Below are 26,597 nucleotides of genomic sequence, written 5' to 3'. Positions count from 1 at the left end.
CCTCTCCTGCAGTTCTTCCTCTGAATGTGGGTAGCATTCTTTACCATAAATCCCTCAGAGCTATCCTGGGTCATTGCATTGCTGCTGGTTAGAAGTCCATTACGTTTGATTTTACCACAGTATATCAGTCTCTGTGTACAATGTTCTTCTGGCTCTGCTCCTTTCGCTCTGCATCAGTTCTATATTTACAAATATACATTTATTATTTATTTTTTTATTATTTTATGTTTTTTGTATATATTATTTATTATATATTTATTATATATTTACAGAAATATAAATTGATCTCTGTCCTTTTGAGATGCATTGTAATGACTGATTGGAAGGAGATGCAGAAGGCTCCTGCTACTATGCCACCATCTTGACTCTGCCACTCTAAATTTCTCTCTTATATAGATTTTTTCTACTTGTACTTCCTACAAATTCGGCCATTTGTTACCTTGTGACTTCTCTCAAGATTCTGATTTCTGTGGTTCTTTGCTCTCTTGAGAATCCACGGGGTTCCTTGTTTCATCAAGTATGGCTTGATTTCCTTTGGCTTATATTTGTTTAGAGAAGTTTGTAATTTTGTGGATATTTTGGTATTTATCTTCCCTTCTATTTTTAGAATCATTATCTGCTTCAATTTAATAGAACTTAATTTTTATTTTAAAAAATTTAATAGAATTTTTTTGTTGTTTCTACATTTTTCCTTAATATACATTTTCTGACTCTTTGCCCTTGGTTAGTAGTTTTACTACCAGGTCTAGACCCCAGTGATATTGAAGTCCTTAGGAGAACTGGCCTCAGTCCCTGTTCCAGGTAGGTTTAGAGGGGAATAGAACTGGACTATTCCTAGCTGAATTCCTGTCCCCTTTCCTTCAGGCCTGGTGTAGCCATGCTCACTAACCTCCTACTCCATTTCACTACATTCTTTAGTTCTCTGTCAAGGCTCAGTCTGGGTTTCCTCAGACAGAAGGGAAGCATGATTTTCAACTTGGATGCATGCGTGCACACATGTTCCTGAGATTGGATCAAGTTAAGACTTTCTACTTGTTACAACAGGACCATGAGAAAAGAGCAAGAGTAGGATGTGCTGGCAGAGAACTTGGAGCAATAGAGAAATTTCTGAGTATGTATATCCAAAATACAGTCTTAAGAATTGGTTTGTGGGCCTTACCTTGTTAGGCTTCTTCCTTTCTTGTCCTGTGTACATAGCTGTAATTGCTTAATCTCTGTTGCATAATTCTTCTTTTGTTTGGTTTGGTTTTTTGTGACTTGAGAGGACTGGAGAAATGTCTGGTCCTCCATCTGGATAGTTAAGTGACTGACTCCTGAATCTTTTTTTTCTAATTCTTAAATATTTTGCTAGTACTCTGCCTATGGTGAAAGCATCTTGAAAATCCTTTCAGAATTAAGGGAAAGGGGCAGCTGGGTAGCTTAGTGGAGTGAGAGTCAGGCCTAGAGACAGGAGGTCCTAGGTTCAAACCCGGCCTCAGCCACTTCCCAGCTGTGTGACCCTGGGCAAGTCACTTGACCCCCATTGCCCACCCTTACCAATCTTCCACCTATGAGACAATACACCGAAGTACAAGGGTTAAAAAAAAAAAAAAGAATTAAGGGAGAATACGAGTCTTGAATGAATGAATGACAAGATATTGGGGAAGTGTCTGGGAGCAGAGTTGATCTAGATAAGTAAAACCCAGAAAACTTTAGAAGCTCCATATCACCCAGGCTACATAGCAATTCTTTATGTACTTCTGTTTCTTTTTTTCACTCCCCCCACTCCCAATATTCTGTGTTTTCACAGTTACTTAGGATGAGTATTCATATTAAAGTATATTCTTGACATTAGCTACTCTGTATATACAATTAGCACATATTCCCCTTCCTACTTTTTAAGATGTGAGCTTCAGTTGACTTTCTCTTGAAGGTGTTTTTTTTTTTTTTTTTAATATAAATCATTGCTTCTGTGTTGGGATATCAGATAGATAAAGTAGCTGGAACAAACCTGTGGTTTAACATCACTTTCCATCTAAGCAAAGGTTAATATAAGACCTCTATAATCAAAAGCTAATTTTTTTTTGCTGTTAGAAGGGAAGAAAAGAGAATCCCTTTGAAGAGGATATACTCTCTGTAAGGGGCAGAGAGAGAACTTATCTAGGATATTGATAAGTATGTTATCTGAATAGCATTTAAGCAGAAAATATAAAATTATCAAGTTGAACTCCTAAGAAGCTAGATGACCTTACCAAATGATCTGTGATTAGAAGATTTTAATTAAAGAAAACTAAAAACAATCATTTTAGTCTATTGGTCTTTGCCAACTCTGGTTAGTCACAAAGCTTGGCCCAATTTCTCACTCTCTAATTTTAGATACCTGCTGGTTTTGTGTAATGGGATTGCTGGGGAGGGAACAGGGAGCAAGAAAAGAAATTTTGAGAAGATCTGTGACTTGATGTCTAAGCAGCCTCAAAGTGCCATCTGAGAGATGAAAGAGCCTACTGAATTGCTGAATTCAGTGAGATAGAACAACTGAATTGATTTCTACCTGGAGGAAGAAGGAGATAGTGAATTTTAAATATATATACATATATATGTATGATGAATTTTAAGTATATGTAAATGTATGTGTAAATAAAAATATATATATATAAAGACAATTAATAGATAGCTTAGTAAGAATAGATTTGGGGGAATTAGTTATTGATAAGGAGATAAGTCAGGCTTGAGTAAATCTCAAGCAAGAAACAGACTCTTGCAAGTCAGAAGGGTATTGGGTAAAGTTTAGTTTCTTTAGATTAGGGAATATATCCTCGAATCCTATGTTTATCCTTTCCTTCCTTTCCTTAAACCTTTAAAGAATTTATTAAATAGGTTTTGTTATAACGTTGACTCTAGTAAGTCTGTAATCATCCTTCTCCAGCCAGGTAGATGCAATTATTATAACTGACTCTCAGCTCACATAAGCTGCCTAATAAGGATCAATAAACCCAACAAGAACAGTTACTGTATCAATTATATCCTTACAAGAATGTATAGAGAATATAAAAGTGAAGAAAAACCTTTAGGGAACTATGAGTGTTTATTATTGGACACACCATTTCTGTTTAGCAAATTTCTTTATAATAAAAGACACATTCCGGGGGCAGCTGGGTAGCTCAGTGGATTGAGAGCCAGGCCTAGAGATAGGAGGTGCCAGGTATAAATTTGGCCTCAGACGCTTCCCAGCTGTGTGACCCTGGACAAATCACTTGACCCCCCATTGCCTACCCGTATCACTCTTCTGCCTTGGAACCAATACACAGTATTGATTCCAAGATGGAAGGTAAGGGTTTAAAAAAAAAAAAAAAAAAGATACACTCCCAAAGAGATAACAAGGAAAAATACTTGTACAAAAATATGTATAACCGTGCTCTTTGTAGTGGCAGAAAGTTAGAAAATAAGGAGGTGTCCATCAATTGGGGAATGGTTGAACAAATTGTGGTATCTGATGGTTATGGAATACTATTGTACTGAAAAGAATGATGAACTGGAGGATTTCTATGAACTGGAAAGAACTCCAGGAATTGATGCAGAACAAAAAGAGCAGAACCAGGAGAACATTTTACACAGAGACTGATACATTATGGCATAATCGATTGTGATGGACTTTTCTACTAGCAGCAATGCAATGACCCAGGACAAGCCAGAGGAACTTATGAGAAAGAATGCTATCTACATCCAGAGAGAACTGTGGGAACAGAAGAAAAACATAATCAATCATGTGGTTTGATGGGAATATGATTAGGGTTTTGATGATAAAAGATCACTATTGCAAATATGAATAATATGGAAATAGGTTTTAAACAATGATACATATATAATCCAGTGGAACTGCTTGTCACCTCTGGGAGAGGGGATAGGGAAGGGGTGGTAAAAACCATGAATCATGTAACCATGGAAAAATATTCTAAATTGATAATAAAAGGTACACACTTTATTGGGGATGGAGAGATTTTTTGCTTTGAACCACTTCTTTATGTGTGTGCATTATTTGTTTTTTAAAACATCTGTATTCTCAGGTTTCTCCTCTCCGTGGAACTCTCTAGGAACAAAGAAGTATATATAGTTAAGCAAAATAAAGAGATTGGCCATGTTTTACAGTATAGGCTTCGTTCCACAACCATAGTTACCTCTTTGCTGAGAGGAGGGAAGTACATCGTACTGTCATTCCTCTGGAGTTGAGATCAAGCCATTTCAATGATCAAAATGTTGATTTTTTTTTTCAGTGTTTGCTTTCCTTACATTTTGATGTTGGTTGGTTTTAGGCTATTGTGTAAATCATTTTCTTAGTTGTATTTACTTTGTTCTTCAGCAGTTCCTACAATTTCTTCAAGTTCTTCATATTCCAAAACCTCCTCTGCAGATTGTCTTTAGTTGCACAGGTAATGGTAGTATAGGGTTGTGACTAGTGTTTTTCCACAGTCAATCGTAGTACCTCCATAAGTCCTCAATTGACAGTGGAAGTGTCTCTCTTATGTTCATCTGTACTGTGGCTGAATTTGCCTGTAAAAAAAGGTTTTGGAAAATTAGGCTAAGACTATCCAATTCATTATACCCACAAAGAATTAACAAGTCACTGACATAGTTGTTAGTACTGTGGAAGTTAAGATTTTTCAGTTTTTTAAGCTAGACTGTTTCTTCTCTTCTCCCTTTCCATCTTCTTCCCCCATAAACCTTTCCTACCCAACTCCCCAAACTCCTTCAAATAATATATTTTTTCCTTGCTAAATGCATATCAACATATTATCATATCAAGTATTTTAAATGGGACCTTTTGGAGTATTTTAGGAAACCACAAAGAAATAGGCTTATACCTTTTAGGGAAATAGGGTATGCCTGTGCCAACTCTGGACTCATCAGAACCTTGTTTCATTTGGTTCATTTGTCAGTGACCTGGCTTGGTGAGGAGATTAAATCAATGTTTATTTTTTTCCACTCAATAGCATATCCTTCATGCATAAACCATATTCATTTACTTTTAAATATTGCTTATCACTATTTAATCATTACCATCTTCCTTAAGAACTAAGCTAATACAACGAGCAAGTCTAAAATACTGGTTTTTATATGAATATGCTTTGGGGAAAAGACTGACTTTATTTGCAACTTTTGGTCTTAGCCGCTAGCTGCCTTCCAACTGGAGTTTTATCTTTTCAGAATGTAGAAATCAGATATCCTCTTTGCCTTTTAGAATTTTCTTTTTCCTGAGTGGAGAAAGGTAATATCTGGTGAGAGCAGCTAGTTTTCTTTGCCCTGTCTATGTAAAAATTCTTATCTTCTTGAACCAAATATTTCCATAACAGTTTGAGCTTTTTCTGTTATTAAGTTGTTTCTGAGGAGATAGAAGAATGGCATTAAACTGTATCCAAAAGTCTTGCCATTGGGTACCTTGGAACTCTACTCAGGCAATTCAGGTTGCTTTTTGGTTGTTTTGACCCAACAACCCACACCCCCCTGTTGAAGATCTTTCTAATCAGTCAGCAAGCCTTTAACAAATGAAATGATTGCTGTCAAGGGGTAGGTGATAGAGAAAACCATAGACAGTAATAGTGTTTGTGGAACAATAAAGGCAGTGCTTTCACATCCTCCAATTATTACACATTTGCTAGTTTCACAACTCTTATCATGTGTCCAAGAGACAGTTGTGCAGTCTAACTAGGGTTCTGAACAATTTCCAGATTCCTAACTTTTATTGGGCCCTAGGTCTGTCTCACATTATTTCAGCATTCCTTCAATATGTGGGTGTTGAAACATGGGGAACTGAAAAGAGATATAACAAAATCTTGGGCTTTTTTTCAACGTAATAGGCTACATAGCAAGAGTAGGGAAAGAGGGCAGCCATTTTTAATGCCTTGATAAAACTTTTTTAATTAATTTTACATTCTTTCTAAAAAATTTAAATGACAAATTCTCTCCTTCCAACCCCTTCTCCACCTGTTTAGAAAGCAAGCAAAATATAATGTGCAATTATGCAAAACATTTCCATAATAGGCATGTTTTTTTAAAAAGCCAAAAATAAAGTGGAGTGAAAAAATGCTTCAATCTGCATTCAGACTTCATCAGGCTTGATAGTGTTTCTATAGTAATTTGTCAAATTAAAATTGGCAACTTACCTTTTTTAACAGTTTCAGTACATTTATAAAGTAGGATCCTATGGTTTTTTTTAATTAATTACCACAGTGATGTGCAGTTTGATTTGATGAAATCTTATTTTAATGATTTGCTTTAAGCATTAATGACTGAAAGATGTCTTTAGGCCTCACCTTGTATAGGAATTCAGAGTCCAAGCTATAGACAAACTGCCAAGCTCTCATAAAGTTTTGTTTTTAAGAGTGGTAAGAGCTAGGCAATGGGGATTAAAGTGACTTGCCCAGGGTCACACAGCTAGGAAGTGTCTGAGGCCAAATTTGAACCCAGGACCTCCCATTTCTGGGCCTGGCTCTCAATCCACTGAGCCACCCAGCTGCCCCCTCTCATAAAGTTTTGCTTAGCCAGGATGATTTCACATTGCAAAGGAGAAGGGCTTCTTACCATTTGTTTATCTATGGCTAAATGCAGGTGGCCTTCAAAACAGTAACTGAGGTAATTTGTCTGCTATACTAGCTTAGGCTAAGGACTCTCTAACGGCTAGTATCTATTCTGTAGTGTGAAAACCAAAATAAAATTAAAAGCCATAACTCCTCCCATGCAAAAATAAAGATTTGGAAAGTTTGTCATCTTGAAATTATAGTTATATCCAATTTCCTTTTCGGGACCCATTTCTTTCCTATTTTCTGTCTTGTTTCTCCTATCTTATGGTAAGCATGGTAGTTACTGACCAACCCCCTGGAGTGTAAAAATTAGTTCCACAGAGAAAACTTAAACATCCCTAAGATTGTTTTTTAGCTGCTTTTTCATGAACTCTTATAGGGTTAATTGTCGGTTCCTTTTTTATTGAAAAAAAAAATTTAAACAGAATGAGTTTAAAACCAACAGTTTCTGTAAAAATGAGATTTTGTTTTAGTGCCAAATTTATATAGACTACAAAAATTCCCACCAACACTGTATCTCTTTCTCTCTCTCTCTCTGTCTCTCTCTCTCTCTCTCCCTCCCTCCCACCTCCCCCCCTCCCCCAGGCTTGAAGGTACAGTAGCCATTCATGAACCTGATCTCACTGCTAATTGGCCCACAGAAGCTTTGACCTATTCTGTATCTAACCTGGGCCCTCTCACCCCTCCCATGGCATCTCATTGGCGGGTCCTACTCCACAGCTTCATAATACTACCACTACCTCATTCAGGGCCTATGGGGCCAGTGCATAAACCTGATTGGCACTTGTCCTGCTGTAGCTCAGAATTTCCAAACTCAAGTAATCTACCAGCCTTAGCCTTTCCCAGCAGCAGGGATTAGATTACAGGTGTGTGCCACCACACCTGCCACACTCCTAAAATTTTAGCATTAGAAAGGAACCCTCTTACTTTGACCCATACCCAGTTGAACTCCAGAGCTCTAGGCAGTTTGACTCCCTAGAAAATTCAGGTTCTTTACCTGCTACAGGAAACCTCAATCCAAATTCCAGAATGTCATTCTGTTTCTAGAATAACTACATAGGTCTCTGGTGAAGAAAGAAGTTGAATAGAGAAGAAGATCTTAACTATCTGTGAGCTTGGCTATGAGCCCTATCTATATAGTCTTTGTTGTGTGTAGTAATAAAAAAAATCAAAACTTTTCTATGTCATTTAATCATATAAAATAGAATAATGTTAGAGTAGCCCTTCAATATGAAAGGAAAACCTGTAGAAATAACTAGTCTCAGTTTGTAGTATAGTTAGATTGATAGAACAGATCTCAATTTTGTAAACTGGTATCTATTTGGACTTTTTACCTCAATCCTGTTTCTGATGATAGCTGGATAAGCCCTAACAGACAAATGTGAACTCCTTTACATGATTTTCCTTTAGAGATGATGAGGAAGAATATCTGTTATTCCCTTCCAAAACTGCATTTATCATCTGCTCTTATTTTCTTTTGCAGATTACAGATTCAGCTGGCCACATCCTGTATTCTAAGGAAGATGCAACCAAGGGGAAATTTGCCTTCACCACTGAGGATTATGATATGTTTGAGGCATGTTTTGAGAGCAAGGGTAAGTGGTCACAAAAGGTTGTTTCTGTATGATAGGTGCTCTCCCCAATTTTGGTTTGCAGGGAACTCCTGAAGTGCAATCAGAAGTTAGGCAGAGCATGAACTTCCTGTGTCTTGAATGGCTGTGAAGGGGAAATGAGACCCAAGTATCTATACTCACGTAAATAGAAGTGAAAGTTAGCTAATTAGTCCTCTTTCCTCATGTGCAGTAACTGGAATTGCTCTGAGTCTTGTGATGTGCCTTAGGTTGAGTAGCTAGGCTTGATTTTAGTATAGATGCCCAGAAAACTATTCACATTTGGACATAGCTTTTATTTTTCTGTAATTTAGAACAAGATTTGATTCTTCTTTCATTGTGTGATAGAGCTAAGAACTACTTGATGTTGGCTATTTCTGGATGAGTGCCTTAGTTGAAGTTATTTTTTATTTTCATTTTCAATTAAAAATCATTCGTTCCTCTTCTCCCCACATTTAACAGAAAAACAAAACCTTTATAACATATGCTTAGTCATCCACAACAAATTCCCACATTGTCCATGTCCAAAAAATGTATGTCATTTTGCATTTTGAATCTGTCATTTCTCTTGTCAGAGGTGAGTAGTATATAATTCAATGCTCTGGAATCATGGTTGGTCTTGTGCCTTAAAAGAAAATTTTCTATTCATAGTTTTTGTTTTTGTACCACATATGTTTCCCGAGATAGCTTCATCTCCCTACCCCCTTGACCCAAGAGACATATCATTTAGGAAAAAAAAAAGTCAGCAAAACTAATCAGCATGTCCTAGTTAATATCATATGCAGAGTAGGCCTTGGTCTTAAGGACATTTTCAGCAACTCGTGCCCCTAAATGGTTAGACTTTCATTCATTACATTTTCCTAGAACATGCAGCTTCACCATGAAGGTTAGAATTCCTAGCAAGAACTAGTTGATTCCAACTGATCAGTTCCAGTCCTGCTTAGTTTAAAAGCTAGTCAGGATATTAACAATGATAACACATCTTTTTATTTGATCCTCACAACAGTTCTATGAGTAGGAATTATTATTGCTCATTTATAGGAGCAGTAGCTAAATCCCAAAAGAGGTGCCAAGTGCCTTGCTCAAATCCACACAGCCTGTAAATGGCAAGGCAGGGAGCTTGCCTGCCTTGCACATTTAATGCTCATCTCATTGTGAGGTGCAATGAACTGGCTTATAAATAAAGAAGTGAAGTAACTAAAGGACTTCTTCTATAATGTTAATATTCCCCCAGGTCTCATATGGCCCACTGCCTACCAGACATTTCCACTTACTTGATCTGCTATCAACTTAAATGCGACACAATTCAAAATTTATTGTATTCTTTTCAAACTGTCTCTTTCCTGACATCCATGTTTCTGTCAATGGCACCATTGTTTTCTCAGTCATAATAAGCTCAAAATATTGGAAGTCTTCTTATTCTCCTTCCTCTTCATTACTTGTATCAAATCTGTCACCAGTTCTATGAATAATTCCTTTGAAAATTTTATTATTTTCTATTCCCAAGTTAATCACCTTAGTCCATACCCTAATTATTTTATGCCTGGATTTCATTATCCTCCTTATTTGCCACCTTTCTTCTGTTCCATCATGTGAACCATTGCCAGATTAATCTTTCTCAAACTACTTTCGTCAGCATTTCCAAATGTAAATCCTGTGATCCTGGGCTCATGTATTATACCCCTTTTTAAAAAACATGTAGTAGGCTCACCAACATAGAATAAAGTTATGGAATTATGGAATTTTAGACTTGGAAGTCGATCCTGAACTTGGTATTTAAAGAGCTTCCATAGTTAATATTTCCCTTGCATACATTAACTTTAAATTTCTCTCCCAACATGAACTTTTCCTCCAGCTAGCTTGATCCTCATGTCTTTTGGAAAACACTATTCTTAAACATGCCCCAACAGTTTTGTTCACATCGTCTTCTGGTTTGGAAAGCCCTCTCCTCCTCCAACACAAGCCCTACTTCTCTCAGCAGTAAGCTTTCCTAAGTCATTGCAGTTCATAATCTTCCTTCTATGATCTCCGATAGCATTTCTAGAACCACTTACTATAATGTTATTTAAGTGTTCACAGGCATGTCTTGCCTCACCCCAGCTAAGTTTCTGAAAGATAGGCATTGAGCCCTATATTTATTATTTGCTTTCCTACAGGTTAGTTCTAGATACTATAGTTCAGTATACCACTGTAGTAGTATAGTTCTGGGCACATAAGAATTTAGCAGTTATTAAACATTGTGCTTGGTCTGTGATGGAGAGCCTGTGGTACACTGAGACCTTTTTTAGGTACGTACAAGCCCCTGGCTTGTCTGGCTGGGAGCCTGGCCCTGCCCCAGAATGCAGGGGGTGGGGCTCTCCAGCCTCTCTTCCCGTTCCAGACAGAACTTAGCCCTGGCTTCACTGCTGGACTGCCAGCCCTGCCCCAAAGAGGGGCAGGGTGGTGATGGTGGTACATGGCACAGGGTCCCTAAAAGGTTCACCATCACTTTGTAGGTGATGTACATTAGCACTTATAGCAACAGCAAAAAAAAAAGAGAGGTGTATAAGAAAGTGAGTTAGAGGAAACAAAGTTCGATGAAGTTTAGGCTGGAAGACACTTAAGTACTTCCTGAATGAATGAATGAATAATTATATACCCTACAGAGAACTTGTTTTCAGATTTATTAATATCTTCTCTATTAACGTTTTTCTTTCTGATGCCACCTAGACTGAAGTCTATCTTTATAAGCTGATATAAAGCTAAAGCTAAAAGAGATTTTTTTTTTAATGGGAAACTTTCTAGGGGCTTTGTTATCTGGAACCAGACCTGGCAGAGGGCTGAGGTTTTACTTGTGATTGAATAATATTATGCTGTGGCAAAGTGGGAGCTGGTGCAAAGAAACTGTTAGTGTTAGGCAAAGGATATCCTGGATAGATGGGCCAGGTGCCTTTATGAGCTGCTTGGATTTCATAATTCCTAAAATGAGGAAAGGGAAATTTAAAAATGTTTTTATAACTCCTATAGGAACTATGGCAATATCAGGGTTGCACACCTAGGTTTTTGGGGAAAGTGCTCTGAAAGTACCACCACCTGTTGATGCGATTGGGAATCAGATATCAGCTTGACATTCAAAGCTTTCTGTAGTTTTATTTTAGCTTTCCTATCCCTTATCTAATGAACCTACTGCCCTAACCATGTTTGTCTCTTTACTGTCTTCTGAACATACTGGGCTCATTCCCATCTCTGGGCTATGTCTACCCTTCCCTCTCTTTTCTCCCTCCTTTTTCTTTCCCATCCTTCATTCTTTCCCTCACTCTCCCCTGCCCCACTCTTACCTCCCAACTTGAATTACACATATCCCCCTACCCTCCTTCTTTCTAAGTTCTCCCAGTCTGCTCAAAGCCTGACTTCTTAATGGAATCTGTACTCCCACCATTGGCCCACAATTCTCCTTTTTCTGACTTCTAGCATTTATTATTTATGTCACTGCTTTTGGCAGCTAATCAATAAGATCTTTAAGTACAGGGACCATATCCCTGGCAGATATGTTATCTGTAAATACTTGTTGAATTTAATTCCACATTATTATTAAGACTTACTCCTATTTTCAGAGAATATGTTTCTCAGCTTGGTTAGCTTTCATGGACAAAATACTGGATTCAAATAAAACTCTGATCCTAGATTCTAGAGTTGGATTTAGAGTTCGGTTAGTATAATCTCCTTATTTTGCTAATGAAAGAATTGAAGCCTGAAGAGTGTAAATGGCATGTCTGAGGTAGAGTTAGAATTTGAATTCTGGTCCTTGGACTCCACACATGGAATTCTTTACAGTATGCCCAATTGTCACACTGCTTGAATGTCACTTCTTAACATTTGCTGTATGGCTAATCACTTAACCATTGCACACTTAAAATACCTACCTTGCAGGCTTGTAAGAAATTAAGAGAGATAATAGATTGCAGAGCACTTTGTATTATATAAATGTGAATTTATTGACGCCTGCTATGCATGATGCATCTTAATTTTAAGATCTTGGATCACAGAATCTTATGGTTGCCTTTTCCTTTTCACCTACTTGATAAATAAGAAAAGAATTCCATTTTACCACTCCGGGTCAGAGATGAACTTTTTGTTAATATGACCATTGTTTTATTGATTGCTTCCATCATAAATAGACCTTTTTCTGAAGAACAGAGACCTTTCTTTACAATGACATCATCAGAGAATTATAGACTTCAAGTTGGAAGGAATATTCAAGGCCATGAAGTTCATCCCCTCTGAATTTACAAATGAGAAGGCTGAGGTTAAATGACTTGTCCAGGGTCATACGACTAGTATATGTCTGAAACAGGATTAAACTCAGGTTTTCCTAACTCTTAAGCCCAGTGCACTGCCCAGTTTGCTACCAGGCTTTCTTTTTGTCCATACTTTAATGGTTTTACTTAAGTTCTGAATTTTAAGGGTTTTAATACTGTATACAGAAAGAGAGATTTTTGTTGTTTTGGGGCCAGAAAGCCTAGATTTAAAATAGTTTATTGCATGATAGAATCTGTGGTCTCTTCTTTGTGTCTGTATTGACTATGTGGTATCTTATTCACAACATTTTAATCCTCTGTGAGCCTCATGCCCATGGGGAATTTGTCAGTGCAGTTCCTTCAGATGAGTGAAATGTATGTGTCAGTCTAAGCCAATGACCACCACCAGCTGATTTTTCTCCCACTTGGATTCAAATTGTTTTGACTTTGTGAGCTTTATTTCACATTCCCATAGTCCTGTGTTTTTTTTCCTCCCTCCCTATCCCTCTAGCACCAGCTGCAGTATCTTGTGTCTTACACACTTAGTACTGTTTGCCAGCAGCCTGTTCTCTTTGCTTTCCGGAGTCCCACACAGATCTAGGCTTTGTCTGGAGCGCTTGTGATTTTAGGCAGAGACGGGAATTCTCTGCAGCTGAGTAGGGGGAGGGACTGCCCATTTCCCTTTATTGAGAGGGTGGGGGCAAGGAGAGAGAGAGTGGGTGGGTGATTTCCTGGAATGTTAAATATTCCACACAATGAATCCTTTCATTTCGTTTCCAGGAACTGGGCGGACACCTGACCAGCTCGTGATCCTGGACATGAAGCATGGGGTAGAAGCAAAAAATTATGAGGAGGTACGTCCTACAGCGATACCCAGTCAGGCAGCAGCCAACTATGCTACTAGGACTCCATGACCCACTAAGGCCAGTAGGCTGTGCTTTGCCCAGAATGCGGTATTTTCTCAGCAGTCACATGACAGCCAGCTGTTAGTAATCTGGTGTCTTACTGATATGGAAAGTTAGTTTAGCTGTCTTAAAAAACATTCCTGGCTTTGTTGTTAGCCAAAGAGACTCTATTGACAGTCCTTTGGAAATGTCAGGGTGATAAAACCTTCTTATGCTTGCCATTAGTTCTCTTGAGACAGACTTCAGATAGATATGCTTAGTTCTAATTTTAAAAGCTGGAATCTATTTCTCTGTTGAAAGCCAAAGTTGGGGAAAGTGGTTTGTTTTGGCTTTTTGAATGCCAATAGAGCTATTTTCTCCGGGGCATGAATTCAGTGTTATTTAATCTTGAGCAACATTGCCCTCTGAGACACAAAGGAGGACAAAAGTCTCTTTTAATAAAAGTAATATTGAGTACTAAAGGTAGAAAACTGAAAAAATTGTAGGAGACTAGTTTGGTGATGAATGGCAGTTAGATGCCTACATAAAAAGTGTGGTGGAGACTCAAGTCATTGCACTTGGGGGTGGAGGTGAGGAGAGTGGCCAGTTGCATATAATGAATGAGGCATCACATCATGGAACAAAGGAGCACAGATTCATCTCTTAGGAGGGCCCAGCTGGAAGACTTTGGGGGTGACACAAAAGGATTCGCTAAATTAGAAGAGACTCAGGGGAACCACAAGTAGAATTTAAGGACAGGAGGTATCAATCTCTAATGAAAGAATATATTTTTTTTGGCTGAGCAACAGTTCAGGCTATGGAAAAGAAGGGGAGAACAGGAAATAATAAATTATTTTTGAAGACTATAAACTAAGGAAGGTCATTTAAAGGAATTTTGTAGAAGTGTAATAAAGTGACCAGAAAGCAGAAGATGGAATAATCTTCTTAGAAAAATGATGGGAACCTCTACCAACTTGAGATTTATCTTTGAACCAGATACTGGAAGGAAGATACCCTGACTTGAATAAGGAGTGGAAGTAAATGGCTAGTTTTGAAATAGGAAGTAGTGAAGTGGGGATGATAGTTCTTTGATAGTTTGATGGTTTCTTTGATAGTTTCTGTTCTTTTTTTTTTTCCTTGGCTCCAAGTAGGTTGTCCTGCCAAGTATTCAAATGAAACTGCTCTGAGTTATCTGTCAGCAGTTGACCAGAGCAAATGAGCCAGTAGATACTCCTTGGAGATACTGCATTACTTGCCCCATTGAATTTTGATCAATGAAAAAGAATAGATTTTTGTTTTTCCCCAGATGGGTTTAAGACTAAAGATTTTCTCAAGTCTTCACAGTCCCAAAAATGAGGGACTCTAATAAAAAGTGAGAAAGGAATATAATGTTTTCCATTTGGTAGCAAGTGGCTATACTTGGATCTTTCCCCTTTAGTTAGACACCAGATATCCCAAAGACATTTAAACTGTGACATTACAAAGGTACAGTAATCTTTATACCTAGTCTCTTGTTCTGAATTGTAGTAGTTCCCAAGGCAACACTGCTGGGTTTTTATAACTTAACAGGCAACAAGATCTCAGCTGGACTTTTGGGATATGGCTTAGGTTGAACTCTTCTTTCTTTCAGCATAATAGATAGCTATTTTATTAGCATAGCATAATGCTCCTTAAATAAACAATAAGACTTTTTATGTAGCAGTTTTATTTTGTTCTTTAAATTAGAAAACATAAATGACACCATTCTCTTAACATTTGGGGGCCTTTGAACCTCTTGGACTTTCCATTAAAGCCTTAGTTAAGCCTTATTTGTAACACTGAGAAGAAGTTTTGGGTCCTCTGGGAAGAAGCTTTGGGTCCTCTGACCTTCTAGTTAATCCTGCTGGGGAATCCCTAACAGAAAGGAAGCCGCTGTTCTTCCTTTCCTTACTTCCTGCTTTGGATGTCTGGCACGTCCTCAGCTTGTCCTCAGCCTGTCTTTACGTATTTGATTACAACATAGCTCAATGCTTCTGCTTCCCAATTATGAAACTCCCCTCCCCCAATATGGTATGCCATTATTGGGGCTCAGGAAAATGGGAACCTAGCAGCAACCCTTGTTTGGTCATTATCAAAGAGGGAGTGGTTGGGTTATATTCCAAAGGCTGTGCTTTTTTGCTTATGCCCAGGATCTGGTGTTCCTTTATTTGGAGACAATTGTTGTATGCAGTCTTTAGAAATAATAATAGCTCATATTTTTAGAGCCTTTTAAGGTCTAAAAAGCATTTTTCCTACAACAACATGAGATCAATAGTATGTAGTATTTTTATCTACATTTTATAGATGAGGTAATTGACATTAAGAGAATTTGTGTCTTGCCCAGTATTATACAGCTAATAAGTATCTGATCCTGACCCTGAATCCCAAATATATACTCCTAGTAGCCCTGTGAAGTGGGTAATCTCCATTTTGTAGATGAGGGAATTAAGGTACAGAGAAGTTAAGTGACTTGCTTAGGATCACACAATAAGTTAAAGGTCAGAACTGGAACTTAGGACCTCCTAACTCCAAGTCCATTACTTTTCCCACTGCCTTTCACTGTTACTGCTATTCCTATTTATCAGAAGCAAGCAGTGACAACATTTTCCCCTATTGTGTACTAGAATAGAGTGTGAGGCCACGAAAAGAGTAGGAGTAATTAATTTTCAGGAAACTACCCAGATCCATGCTTTGTCTGGAGAGTTCATGTGTTCTTGAGACAGCTGATATAGGCTTTAATATGGCAGGGAATAATTATTAACAAAAAGGTCAGAATCCTTGGAGTCTGTTGTTGAAATTTAAGAAGGTATTATGCACTTCTGATATGCTATATATCTTCCCCTTCTGGAATTTATACTGGAGTACTAGGGTTTGAAGGTCATCCATTGGTCATCTTTTACAATCTAGCTTCAAGTCCTTTTAATCAGTCCCTCCTACATGGTCAGATATTTTGTTCGAGTCTCTTAGAAAATTAGTTTAGCATAGCTAAGATGAAATATTTTGCCCCTCTGCCTAAAAATGTACAAAGCTTCCCAACTTCATGCTTAAATAGAGAGAATATACTTTGTCTTAAGAAGGAGAGCAAGCAGTCTTCTTGATTTTTCAGTTTGTTTTTTTCAAGGACAGCATATGTAGATGTCTGACTTTCACTATCTTTTGCCTCCTTAGTTTTTGCTTGATTTCATTATGTGAATTTAGCACGTTTCTGATAATTTATGGTTAATATATTAGTGCAAATGTTTCAGGGAACTAATGCTTATCAAGTGCATTTCTAGGGAAGATAGTCATTGATCATCAAAAATGCATTGATTTGGGGGCAGCTGGGGTAGCTCAGTGGGGTTCTAGGTTCAAATGTGGTTTCAGACCCTTCCTAGCTGGGTGACCCTGGGCAAGTCACTTAACCCCTATTGCCTAGCCCTTACCACTCTTCTGCCTTGGAACCAATACATAGTACTGATTCTAAGGTAGAAGGTAAAGGGGGTTTTTGTTTGTTTGTTTTTAGTTTATTGCATTGATTAAAAAAAAGTATATTAGTTACATTAAATTTTAATTCTTAAGCCCTCCAACTCCCAATCCCAATACCTTCTCTGGATATGCCTTTTCTTTCAGTAATTTTAATGTTAACATTCTGCTTTTGGGCTCCTTAAGAAAGTAAATTTATAGAACACATAAAAACACAGTTTCTTTGGGGGCAGCTGGGTAGCTCAGTGGATTGAGAGCCAGGCCTAGAGACGGGAGGTCCTAGGTTCAAATCCGGCCTCAGACACTTCCCAGCTGTGTGACCCTGGGCAAGTCACTTGACTCCCATTGCCTACCCTTACCACTCTTCCACCTATAAGTCAATACACAGAAGTTAAGGATTTAAAATTAAAAAAAAAACAAAAAAAAAAAAAACACAGTTTCTTGGTTTGAACAACAGCTTTCCATAGCTCTCTTCCTAGTATGCTAGTGAGGAAGGAGGAACTGTTGTTTTAAAACATCAGGACCAAAATCTGATGATTCCCAGAGTCAAATTTCATTTGAGATATGAACATTTGTAGAACTAAATGAGATGTCATTAATTCTTAAAGCATGAAATAGGCAGGACTTTGCCTTATTTTGCTTTCCCCAGAACAGGTAAATATGCACAGATTTTGTCCATAAGTATATTTCATTCCTATTTTTGTGTGAATTGGGCTAGTGTAGTTAATACTTATTACTGTGATCTGGAATCCATCATAACAGTGTTCTGCCCCTTTCAAAAGTCAGTTTCAGACATTGATGTAGTGCTTTCGTTAAATCTAGCTTGTCACAAAGAAATTTCTTTCTTAGGTCTTGATGCTACATGAGGGAAAAGAGCTTTATGAAACTAGTGTGAAATCTAGAGACTTGCAAGCTGTCTTCACACATCCTCTTTAAGAAACTACTTTTTAAGGAGTTAACACCTTTCTTTGGTAGAATTGCTTTCATATAGATTATACTGAAAACTCCTTGGATTTGTATCTTCAGTAGCAATTAAGAAGGCTTTGATTTTGAACAATGAGGAATTCCACTTTTGCTGAGATTGGGGGTGGGAGAGTGCAGAAAGTGGAAGGTCACCAGATTAAGAGTTTTTAACAACTAATGAGTAACTTCTGTGGGGGAGTAGTTTAGTATTATCAAAGTTTTGAATCCCAGCCTGACCATTTGTTACTTAATCTAAATTTCTTTAACACAATGCAGAGCTTAAATAGGTATTTATTGAATTTTGTTGCTGAATAAATCTTTAGTTTGTTTCAGAACTTTAACAATCCCAACAGACTTATCTTTTGGACTTTAACTCACTACCTTTGGCATTACATTTCTGTGGGTGGTCTCCCTGCCCATAAGTCTCTCCCCACTCCAATCTGTTTCTTCTCACAGTGATCTTCCTTAAAGTATAGGTCATTAACACTCAGACTCTAGTGATTCCCAATTTACTTCCAGAATCAATTCTGTTTGGCCTTCAAACCCTTTATAATATATACTTTATCCCACCACCTCCATATACTCTGATATCCAGTGACACTATCTTCCAAGACCCTCCATCTCACAACTCAGTGAATTTTCACTGGCTGTCCCCATATCTGGAATGTACTCCTGCCTCATTTCTGCCTCCTGACTTCTTTTTTTTTTTTTTTTAAACCCTTGTACTTCGGTGTATTGTCTCATAGGTGGAAGAGTGGTAAGGGTGGGCAATGGGGGTCAAGTGACTTGCCCAGGGTCACACAGCTGGGAAGTGGCTGAGGCCAGGTTTGAACCTAGGACCTCCTGTCTCTAGGCCTGACTCTCACTCCACTGAGCTACCCAGCTGCCCCTCCTGACTTCTTTTAAGAGCCAGCTAAAATCCCACCATCTATACTTCCTAGCTTTGTGACCCTGAGCAAGTCATTTGACCCCCATTGCCTAACCCTTACCACTCTTCTGCCTTAGAACCAATACACAATATTGATTCTAAGATGAAAGGTAAGGATTTAAAAAAAAATCCTACCATCTTGGAAGCCTTTCCTGATCCCTCTTAATTCTGGTACCTTCCCTCTGTTAATTACTTCCAATTTATCCTTTATAGATAGAGCTTGTTGGAACGTAATTGTTTGCCTGTTATCTTCTCTATTAGATTAGGAATTCCTTGAGGACAGGGACTGACTTTTCTCTTTATGTCCCCAGCACTTAGTACAGGACTTGACACATTGTAGGTACTTAGTAAATGTTTATAGACTGACTGTGGTTTCTCTTCCAAAGCTTGGTTTGGCCTAACATTGTCATGACAGTGAATGTTCTGTACCAGGTTTTCACTTTTCTTTCCTTTTAAAAAACAAAACACCTTGTTACATGTGTTTCCTTTAACATGTGTGGAAGTGAATATTTTTATTGATGTCATACATCCTGCAAAAGCACATAGTTTTTTTCTGTTTGGATCCTGTTATAACATTTCAAATGAATTAATACATGTTAAATGCTTTACAAAGCTTAAAACTATATAAATCTTAGCTGCTGCTATTCATATGGACTATTAATAAAAAGTGAAATGTCAGGCATCTATACATGCTAGGGTTGTGGAGATACAAAGATAAAAATAAAATAGCTCCTGCTGTCTGTTGGCAGGATCAATAAACATTTAAGTCCCTACTATGCGCCTGGGTACTGTGCTAGATGATAGGAGAAAGATCAAGATATATAAGATATGGGTCTTCCCTTGGAAAAAAACTTAAAAATCTCTTTTAAGGATTGTAATAGGTCTTGAAAGTGTGAGGACACACAAATACTACCTTTCACCCTTTTTCCCTCTCTTATAATGCTGGAGCAGGTGGTGTGGGACTATCCCCAGGGATCACCTAAAACTGAATGAACAAATGGGAAGAAGTTTGAAGAGTGGTGTCCTTGACAGTTTGTTTTGTTTGAAGTTGTATATTACTATAGTCAATAAACTAGGTGATCATTATTATTATTAATTTTTTCATATGGAAAGGTTGTACATTGTCTTGTATTTTAAGTAGGAATATTTTACTCTTCAGAGGTGATTTAGTAGGTAATACTGCATCCAGCCATTCCACCATTCCTTTCTTTCCCAGATCGCAAAAGTGGAGAAGCTAAAACCTCTGGAAGTTGAGCTGCGACGCCTGGAGGACCTTTCAGAATCCATTGTCAATGATTTTGCTTACATGAAGAAGCGAGAAGAAGAGATGCGGGATACTAATGGTCAGTAACAGTTAGCATTTCCCCATGCATCTCCCAGAATTTTAAATGTTGGTCTTGTACTTCAAAAGACTTCACCAAAAGTGGGTTATTCTTGAGTATGATAAAATGAAGGAGTTCATATGTGAACAGGTAGGAATCATAAGTAGGAATTTTGACACACATTTTGATTCACTTTAAAATCTTTTTCTTCTAATTGTTATAAACTCTGTCATCTAGTTTTGTTTTTAAATCCTTACCTTCAGTCTTAGAATGTACTGGCCTCAGACACTTCCCTAGTTGTGTGACCGTGGCCGCCTCGCCCTTACCACTCTTTTGCCTTGGAACCAATACGCAGTATTGATTCTAAGGCAGAAGGTAAGGGTTTAAAAAAAGAAAGGGAAAAAAAAAACAAGAAAAAATCACAGACAACTAGGTAGGGGTGTGTGTGGGGGTGTGTGTGTGGGTGTGTACACACATAAAAAAGGGTTGGCATGGTTTCATCAGGAATAAGTCCTGTCAGATTATAAATTAATTAATGAGAATATTGTAGATGTAGTTGCTTAGATCTTAACAAATTATTTGATGAAATAGCTCACAGTATTCTTATGGGAAAGAATCTAACTAATATTTGTAACAATGATTTGGATTTTGACTTGTTCACCACAATTGCAAATGACACAAAAGTGGGAAGAATGACTAACATGCTAAATGACAGGATCCACAAAGATCTTAACAGACTAGAACAGTGATTGGCAAATTACAACCCCTGGGCCAGATGTGGACCCCTGAAATGTTCTATCAGGCCATAGGAGATTATTCCTAATCTGATGAATACAATGAGTAGGATACAATACAATGAAACTTCCAAAGAGTTGCCTTAGAAACTGACAGAGGAGCATTTCCTTTCCTTTGGCCCCCTCTTTAAGAAGTTTGCCCATTACTGGACTAGAACATTGTGCTAATCTTAGAGATATGCTTGGGGTTTTTTTTAAAGGCATTACAAGTATAAGATAGGGAGGCATAGATGGCATTTTGTCTGAAAAAGGATCTCTGGATATAGTTAGTGAGCTACAAACTCAATAGGAGTCATCTTTGTGATATGGGAATGAAAAAAAAGTTAATGCATACTCATGCTGCATGAAGAGAGGCATTACTGTGGCAGCGAGGGAGCACAGTAGATAGAGTACCAAGCCTGGAGACAGGAAGTCCTGGGTTCCAGATCTGGCCTCAGATACTTCCTAGCTGAGTGGTTACTAAGACAGAGATAAGGGTTTTCAGAGACAGAGAGATAAACATTGCTTTCAGGGATAAGGAGGCAATAACCCTCCTGGAATTAGATCTTGATCAGAGTACATTTGGAGTATATCCAGGAAGCCATAGTTTGGGAAGGAAATTGATTAGCCATAGGATGTCCAGAATGAGGCAATTAGGGTGGGAAAGATCTTGCTCCATGTCACAGTGATAAGTTGAGAAAACTGAGGACTACTAAGGGAACACATTAATGTCTTCACTTATCTGAAAGGTTGTCATGCAGAAGAGGGTTTAAACATGTTCTGCTTCATCCCAGGGAACAGATCAATGGGCATTAGGTATAAAGAGGTGAATTTTCCCTTGTTATCCAGAAATACAGTAGAGCAGTCTAGAAATACAATGGGCTGCATCTAGATGCGGTAAGTTCCCTTTTATTGGAGGTTTTCAAGCAACAGTTCTATGACCAAATTTGCCTAATGTGTTATAATGGGGTATGAGAGTGTCATTAGACAGAGTGCAGCTAGGTGGTGCAGTGGATAGAGCACTGGGCTTGCAATCTGGAAGACCTAAATTCAGATACCACCTCAGACACTAGCTACATGGCAAGTCACTTAATCTCTGTCTGTCCTGATTTCATCAACTTTAAAATAGAGATAATAATAGTATCTGCTTCCCAGGGTTGCTGTGAGAATCAAATGTGATCACATTTGTAAAGTGCTTAATACAATGCCTGGAACATAGTACCACATCAGTAAATGCTTTGTTTCCTTCTTCCCAGATAATAGGTTGGATTGAAGCCCTAACTTTAAAATTCTATATTTTTGTTTTTTTCTTTGTATCCTAAGCACTTTAGGACTATAAGGGTAAAAAGGGGGTTTGGGGGTTCAATATATTAAAAGATGGTCACCAGAGGATTGAACTATTATCAGTCCTCAATTAAGAATAATCTCAAGTAAAAATTGACTTTCATGGAAGTTTATTTACAATTAGGAAGGTTGAAGGTAGGGAAATTGAGAGAGAAACTCTGGCCCAGACCAGGTAAGAATTTAGAGGCCCCAGCAGAGGGGCACAGAGGTTAATTAAACAAGGCTTCTAGCCACAAAGCCTTTTACAATTAGAGAGGCAAGAGAGGCCTCCTTGAGGATAGAGCCTCCAGAAATGCCAAGGGAAGAGACAGAGAGTCAGCCTAACTTACCCACGTAACAATTCAAAGGGAAGGAGTCAGAGCTCCCACCAGTCTCAGCATTCCAACACTCCTCCATGAACCAGAAAAGGTTCTTCACCAGATGCTCTCTTCACTGAAGACCTCTCACTCAACTTCCTTTTTTTAAAGGGGTCGCTTATGCGTCACTTCCTGTGCCTCCCTCCTGATTTGCATGTCCAATCACAATAAATGATTCTTATAGTACTGCCTAGGGGGCAGTCAGTTGATTCTGATTCAGCACCCACTCTAGCACATGTGGGTTATTGAACTTAGAGGTGTTCTCAACTTTGGTGATTAAATCTAAAGATGGGCAGTGTAGACTTAATCTAATTATCACAGTACATGGTAAGTGCTTAATAAATGTTTGTTGATTGGTTCTTTATTGTTACCTCTTAAACATTAGATCACTGAAAATAAGTGATTCATTTAAAATCATATCATTAAAGATAATAGAATTTAAACTCTTCTTTGATTCTTTTGCCTAGTTTAGCCAACTGAACTTTTCTACTTCCATTTCCCAGAGGGATATGTTTGCAGCTTTGTTTTTTGTCTTTTAGAGTCAACAAATACCCGGGTTCTGTACTTCAGCATCTTTTCCATGTTTTGCCTTATTGGATTGGCCACCTGGCAAGTTTTCTATCTTCGACGTTTCTTCAAGGCCAAGAAGCTGATTGAATAATGAAGCAATTCTTTCCCACCCTGTCTTGCAGCCAGGAGGACACCACTGGGACATACCTGGCCTGAGCCACACCACAGACAGCACATTCTATCTGCTGACCCTGGAGTTTTCTTGTCAGAACTGGCCTCATTTCGGGTGGGAGGAATGGGGAACCACCTAGACTCCACATAGGCCAATGAGGGAGACTCTTTTTAACTTGCTGGGTATTGGGGGGGGGTTGGGCTGGTTTTGCAACAATGGGACTATCATTAAGGCCACCTATGATAAGAAATGGATTTTGTAAATGCTGAAACCCAGCATTGCCATTGGGTTTCCTCAAAATGATCTGTTTGAACCATATGACTTCTTTCCTTTTCCTACCTACCTGTTGGCTTGGACTTCTACTCTAGTTCTGTCATCAAGATTTGTATGACCATATTGACTTGGCTATAGATTTGCTGTGTTCTGATTGTCTTGTTTGTTTTTTTTCCCCCTTATGGTTACTATAGCAGTATAGCCATTATATTTTAGCTGGAATTGAATTTGGGTGGGTGGCTTCTAGTGATATAAAAATCCAAGAACCAAAGGAAAGATAGAAGATAAGATTCCTGATAGAGCTAAAACTTGGAACTGTAGTTCCATAGAAAATTCAGAACTGGGGATAAAAATAAACTTTATGCACTTAGACTCTTAGATTTCTTAATGTAACCTACAAAAGTAAAATTGAATAACTTTCCTTACTTTAGCTCTTTATATTTATTTCCTATATTTTTATGCTATGTTTAGGAATTTAGTTCAGTAAGGTATATATTTGTACAATTGGGAGCATCATGAATAAAATAGGTGCCGGAAATACATGGAGTGAATTCAGGGCCAAGAATCAGTGTGGGATTAAAGATTGAGTAGAGGCCATCGCCAGGTATGTTTATGTATTTACATATAAGAGAGGATGCAGTGACCATGTTCATGTAGTTATGAAAAATAGATATTTATTTTGAAATGGATTTCTCAGTTGATCCAGAGGTAGGAAGAAACTACTCCTTTATATAATCTCTTCTGGAGCTTGCTCAGAGTTATACACACACCAGCCATTTTTAAATAATTGAAACTTTTGAAGATTCGTTGCTCATTTGTATGCTTATTTTGTTTTGGCAACCCAACTTCTAATTAAAGTTTCTTAAGCAGCAACTGAAAGAACTGCCCTTAGCCATGTGATTCATTCTCTTTAGTACAGAGAGTAATGTATAGGAAAGAGTCGACAGGAGAGCCTGATGTGATGCCTTGGAAGATAAAGGGGAAAGATTTAGTAATAGGATGGAGACCTACTTAAAAGAATGGAGGAACTAAGCAAAGTTCCAACTGAAGAGAGTGACAACTATTGAAGCTTTTTCCCCCCATTTGTGCGAACTGCCCCTTTCAGATTGACTTAGAGAATTAGTGCAGTATTGCCATCTGCTGGTAGAAGCTATGAGTTCCTACTCCTGAGAATCTAGCAGTGGTAAAACCAGTCTTAGTGTAGCAAAAATCCACAGTTAACAGTAGTCATTGAGAGAACCATCTACAATTTTGCACGTGAGGCTTTTAAGGTGAAGTGTCAGGGTGTACAAAAAGGAAGAGAAAATAAATGTGTGTCAGAGGCACCTTCTACAGATGCAGATGTTTCAAGGTGAAGTGCCAACATGGGCCATCGGGGCTCCCTCCTGAGTCAAAGTCTGTGACAAGCTACTCGCTACCATTCTCTCATTACAACATTCTTTTTCCTTGGCTTAACCGTGGTAGTCACTGAGGTAATTATGATATCAGTTGACAGAATGTCTTTCTTTGAATTTGTAATCCAGGCAGAAAGAGAAGCTCTTCATTTTATCAATTCTCGCTATATCTATTACTTTAGAACCTCAACTTGAGTTTTGTGTAGTTTGAAATCTGTTTCATGTTTGTCCCCTTTTTAAACCATGCTGGAACTTTCTCCAGAGCCCTCTGCTTTATTCTAAAGCTAATTGATAGTCTGCTTGCTTTTATCTAAAAATAATTAATTGCTTTGAAAGACTGGTGCTAGAGTAAGTCTGCTTAGAAAATAAGAGTATTCTGAGTTCTCTGCTTTCTCTTTCTCTTTCTCTCGTGAGTATATTATTCAAAATGACCTCTATAATGTAAATGAGGTGGTAAAGTTTACAGTAAGCTTTACTGGTACCGTGGTCATAAATTAAATGCAATTCTTGTCATAAAGCTGTTTTCACACAACTTGTTTTATAGGAAAGAAGCATGTGGGATTTATACAGATTTACCTGTAAGTATTGGATTGGGTATTTTTGTGTAAATTTTCTGAAATAAAGTTTAGGGTAAACCATTTTAGTTGTGTTTATGAGTCTAGTCTATATCTTTGCCAGAATTTATGACTGTGGGTTTGCAGATTCCTTGGTTCTGACGAGGGACAGATTTATATGTGATGACTACTAAGGGGGAAAAGTCCTGCCTTCATGAATTTCAAGCTAGGTGTAAGGATAATTAAGTTACTAAACATTTCATAATATCGCCATCTGCTGTTAAAATTGATACATCACACCCCTCAGAATCTGGCAATTCGAATCCCGCTGTAGGTGTAATAAACAGTGGGCATGACTGTTGAAAAATCCTGTCTCCATTATATGGTATGGTACTATGGAGGGTCACTTGGAAGACCCAACCAATACTCTTTAAGCTGAGCTTTCCCTTTAGGAAAATTCTTTCCATGTGAATTGTTGCTAGAATTGCTTGTGTCCAAGGACTTTCTTCTCTTTTCCTGCCCAGGCAACAACCCCCAAATTATAGTTGGTGAGTTCACCTCTTGCAACTTGGAGTTCACCTCTGACATGAGCAAGCCTTGGTAACTAATGTTACATTCCCTAACAGGCAAAGGGTAGTTTAGCCTCTCCCCTCGTTTATTATAATAAAGCATTTTTAAGTCCCTCCCTTAATAATAATATTGTGAATATGTACATTCACTTAATCTCTCCTTAAGATCAGATAATAAAAAGTTATTCATAATTTAGCCTTTAACAAACTGAGAAAAGTTTACTGATAAGTAAATAGTTCCAAATCTGATTATTGTTCCTATGTAATGAAGAACTCAGTATAATTATTCCTATTCAGTTTCTTCTAGAATAAGCAGACACTTTTCATCGTGGTGGATGTCATTTGTATTTACATTCTCTATTAATCACAGCTAGTGCTTTACAGTTTTCAGTTAGCAAATCTAGTGAGCTGCTCAAATAGAAGAGTAAATAACAGGTAAAAGGGTTCCCCTTCTGTTTTCCATGTAAATATACAAAACTAATGGGAAGTAATTTCTAGGCTTTGGGGTAAGCTTATATCTGAACTAATATGTCTTTATAAACTTTTGACTATGAGTAAATACAGTTCTTTCACTTCCATTTTGGAAATTGGAATCCATATCCTTGTCCCTTGATGAGTTTGAATACAGTACATA

General features: G+C 37.9%; 1 protein-coding gene across 1 annotated transcript in view; it reads left to right on the top strand.

Annotated features, from left to right (window-relative positions):
• The window catches only part of TMED10 (transmembrane p24 trafficking protein 10), a 45,904-nt gene extending 20,426 nt beyond the window's left edge, over nt 1–25,478 (top strand). Inside the window, exons 2-5 of the mRNA XM_044664947.1 lie at nt 8,038–8,149; nt 13,222–13,295; nt 19,913–20,039; nt 23,031–25,478. Of these exons, the coding sequence (XP_044520882.1) occupies nt 8,038–8,149; nt 13,222–13,295; nt 19,913–20,039; nt 23,031–23,152 (435 nt within the window). The 3' untranslated portion in view covers nt 23,153–25,478. The remainder of the gene's footprint in view (nt 1–8,037; nt 8,150–13,221; nt 13,296–19,912; nt 20,040–23,030) is intronic.
• Nucleotides 25,479–26,597: the final 1,119 nt, after the last annotated feature.

The sequence above is a fragment of the Gracilinanus agilis genome, chromosome 2, assembly GCF_016433145.1.
Source record: "Gracilinanus agilis isolate LMUSP501 chromosome 2, AgileGrace, whole genome shotgun sequence".
NCBI classification, from domain to species: Eukaryota; Metazoa; Chordata; class Mammalia; order Didelphimorphia; family Didelphidae; genus Gracilinanus; species Gracilinanus agilis.
The sequence above is the reverse complement of the archived record's forward strand: the minus strand, read 5'-3'. Positions and strand labels throughout refer to the sequence as shown.